This window comes from Nematolebias whitei, chromosome 4, assembly GCF_014905685.2.
Source record: "Nematolebias whitei isolate Nwh7 chromosome 4, NemWhi1, whole genome shotgun sequence".
Taxonomy (NCBI): Eukaryota; Metazoa; Chordata; class Actinopteri; order Cyprinodontiformes; family Rivulidae; genus Nematolebias; species Nematolebias whitei.
In genome coordinates, this window is record NC_056501.1 from 20534748 (window position 1) to 20538746 (window position 3999).

Below are 3999 nucleotides of genomic sequence, written 5' to 3' on the forward strand. Positions count from 1 at the left end.
TGAATATAGAGAGACCTGGTGTGTTGTTTTCTACAATGTAGGCCTCATATGAGCTCCTGTCAAAGACAGGTGCGTTGTCATTCACATCAGAGATCTGTAAGGTGAGAGTGACGCTGCTGGAGAGGGAGGGCACTCCTTCATCAGAGCAGCTCACTGTGATGTTATACTCAGAGGCTCTCTCTCGATCTAACTCACTGTCTGTCACTAAACTGTAAAAATTATTAGATGATGATGTTAAAGTAAATGGAATATTGTCATTTATGAAACATTTTACGTTTCCGTTTTGTTCTGAGTCTTTGTCCTCGATACTTATAACTGTAACAACTGTGTTTAACTTTGTGTCCTCTGATATAACAGTGGATTTTGACATTACTTTTATTACAGGAATATTATCATTTATATCCTGAACATCAACGTTAATTTTACATGAATCAGTGAGTCCCCCTTCATCACTAGCAAGTACATGAATCTCATAATGCCGTGACTCCTCAAAATCTACATTTCCAATAAGTATAACTTCACCACTTTCCTCATGTACTCTAAATTTTTTACTGACATCATCGAATGTGTTTGTAATGGAATATGTTATCTTGCTGTTTGATCCTTCATCTGCATCTGTAGCTGTAACTGTAGCAACAACTGTTCCTTTAGGTGAATTTTCAGTAACTGTAGCTTTGTATTTTTTCTGTGTAAAAACAGGAGCATTATCATTCACGTCTAAGACTGTAATAACAATCTGCATCGTTCCTGACATCTGCGGCTCTCCTCCATCTACAGCTGTTAACACCAGGTTGATCTGCTCCTGCTTCTCTCTGTCTAAAGCCTTCTGTAACACCATCTCTACATTTTTATTTCCATCAGCGTTATGCTGAAGCTTCAAAGCAAAATTATCTGTTGGTTTCAAGCTGTAGCTTTTTAGATCATTAATACCAACATCTTGATCTGCAGCTCTTTCGAGAACAAATGTAGCTCCAGTCACTGCTGACTCACTGATTTTAAATTCTTTTACCATTTTTTCAAATTTCGGTTCGTTGTCATTAATATCTGTGATCTGGACTGTGATGCTGTAAAATTCTATAGGATTCTCTAAAATGATCTGGAAGTGTAAAGCACAGGGCGTCGTCTGTTTGCAGAGCGCCTCTCTGTCGATCCTTTCTTTAACCAGGAGGACTCCTCTGTCTCTGCTCAGCTCCATGTACTCCTCGGTGTCTCTGGTAAATAATCGCGCTTTTCCTGCTACTAAACGTTTAATTTGCAAACCTAAATCATGAGCTACGTTTCCCACTAAAGATCCTTTGGCCATTTCCTCCGGGATGCTGTAGCTGACCTGCCCGAGCACAAAGCCGACGGAGAGGAGGGAGACGAGCAGCCACACTTGCCTTTTCATTGTTCTCTCCGGAGATGTTTTTTTCTCCACCATGAATGATCCTCTCTTACTTCCGATTATCTGACGTCCAATCCAAAATAACAACACCAAAAATCCAACCATCAAATATTTAAAACTTCCAAAATGCACGATTTAGAAACTAAACCCCAAAACTTGAAGTTTTATTCCATAATGGTGTGCGTGGCTGGAGCGGTGCTTCTCTGCCGCTTTCTTTCTTTCTAATGTCGAGGATATGGAGGACGAGCTGCTTTAAAGCTGCTATTATGGGACATTATGGTCAACAGCGGCCCTAAGAGTTCAAAAAGAACAACTGCACAAGTACAGCAGAAAAGACCATAATGAGGAAAACCTATAATAATAATAATAATAATATTAATAATAATAATAATTATTATTATTATTTATTTATTTACACATCACAAAGAGTAGTCAGCTTGTAAACGCAGAACTGCCTATAAATTCCAACCCACAAACCTTTTGAAGTATTTTGAATACTCTAGAAAAGGAAGAAGCAATTAAAGATACATAATGGATGGATATAATTTTTTTATATCGTTCAAACTGAAAAGTCTTATTTAAAGCAACATGCACTATATTATACATTAGTGCCAAACAGCTCAACAAAGTGTTAAAATCATACAGTGAGACCTAATATTACATGTGAAATGAAAGGAAAAACAAAAACATGAGGAGTCTGATGTAGTCGCTGACCTTGGTTCTGAAAGAGACCAACTGACCTCAGGGGTGTCTATCAAGTAATCCAGTAAGTAAAGTCAACCTGTGGACATTTATCTTCACACAAGATTTAAGATTACAAATATAAATTTATTTAAAATCTCAAGCAGCTGCAAGGCATACCTCAGCAAACTGAAACAACACTTAATGCTCATAATTTGTTATATCACCAGTCAGATAGTGCAACTAAAGTCCAAAGTCGAGACTGTCTGAAAGTCTATTCTCTAAATGCTAAGATTTCCGATAGAGCTCATGAACGCCTCATCACGTGAATTGCATCAGAGTAGGTGTGATAATTATCGTATTTGTACGACAATGTTTCCATCTGTACAATGTACGATCAATAATCCCCCAAAAAGGCCAAATATACGATAATTTGACCATTCCATGAATGTGTGGTTGTAATCAGTTGTCATCAGCCTGTCGCAACTGTTTGTCGGAGTTTTTTTGTGAACCCTGAAGGCATCTGTGTCGGCAAACAGATGCACGGAAGGAAATTCCAGCCAATCGTGCTTTTCTAAATGTTTCCTACGAGTGACGTGTTTGCGTTTGCCTCAGAACAACGGCCACGATTGGCTTAGTAATTCGCTGCGCCCGCCCCATGAGTGTGGAAAAGAAAAAAAAAAAAAGAAGAAGTAGAAGAGCCTGTCTGGAAGCGGACCCATCTCTACTATAGTGCATCAATAGATTTGTTGTTTTGGTTATGACGGATGTACGATAATTTCCCTCAAAATACGAATATTTTATGTCTCTGGTACGATAATCCTACATTTCTCACCTGGGAACACTGGATAGCTCGCTGTTTAGCTGCTGCTGCACTGAGGTGACGAGAGCAGATACAGAGCACCTTGGTTCTCATTGTGTGTGCGTTTTATGAACATTAAGTAAATTTGACGCCGCCGAGGCACGTTTATAGTACTTCACTTGAATACTTGACTGTTAAATGTTACCTGGAGTTAGTTTAGCAGCGTTGAGCAAGGTGACTAATAAATGTTATGCTGTAGTGCACTGATTGTATCTGAACTCCATGAAGAGCTAAGCTACTACATGTGGAGTTGGGCCTTATGTTGAATATTAGCTCACAAGTTTGAGCATCTGTGATGTGTATTTGGGATGTTTATTATAGTGATATCTGAATTGATTGATACAACTGTGTCAATGTCTGAGTAAAACTTAAAACAGACTTTAAAGGGTATCAATTGAGAAGCATTTTGTATTTGGTTGATGTACAGCACTGCTGTAAATAAGGCTGAAACAGCTTTTATTCTAATATCATACTAACTGTACCGTTTGTTCTTGTTTTTCTGTTTAGACACACCGTTGAATTGGATAATCCTGCTGTTCAACATTAAAGTTGATAAAAGGATTTCTGAACGGAATCTATGTGTAGTGTTCCCATCTTTACAAGACCATTCACTGTGAACTTTCAAGTTTTCATCTAAAGCTCTCCTTCAATTCACACAATTATAGTGATGTAAATCCCCAGTCCAGTAAATGACTTATTAGAGCTTTTGTGAAAAAAAAGTATGCCAAAGTTATTTTACTAGAAAGTGGGTATTAAAAATAGATGACAAAATGAATATTAGTAATAAAATAATACATTAGCAATGTTTCCTGAATTGCATTAAAACAGAAGGATCCCAAGCAACAACTGCAAAAACCAAGCATGAAAGTAAAATAGGTTTTTGATAGATTAAAAAAAAAGCAATAGTTACTATAAAAATATGAAACTAGTTATTTTCATATTTGAGAACAGAACACAGAAAACATTCTAACCTCTATAGGAGAGTCAGGTTGGTCCAGGGGGTTCTTGTCACTCTGTATCCTCTGCATGGTCCCTGTAGAACTGGGCTCCATTATCAACACGTTCTGACTCG

General features: G+C 37.7%; 1 protein-coding gene across 1 annotated transcript in view; it reads right to left on the bottom strand.

Annotated features, from left to right (window-relative positions):
- Position 1: 1 nt before the first annotated feature.
- LOC119408705 (protocadherin beta-1) overlaps positions 2-3999 on the bottom strand; it is a gene marked incomplete at its 3' end in the record, with an annotated part of 8905 nt that continues 4907 nt past the window's right edge. Inside the window, exon 2 of the mRNA XM_037675547.1 lies at positions 2-288. Within this exon, the coding sequence (XP_037531475.1) occupies positions 2-288 (287 nt within the window). The remainder of the gene's footprint in view (positions 289-3999) is intronic.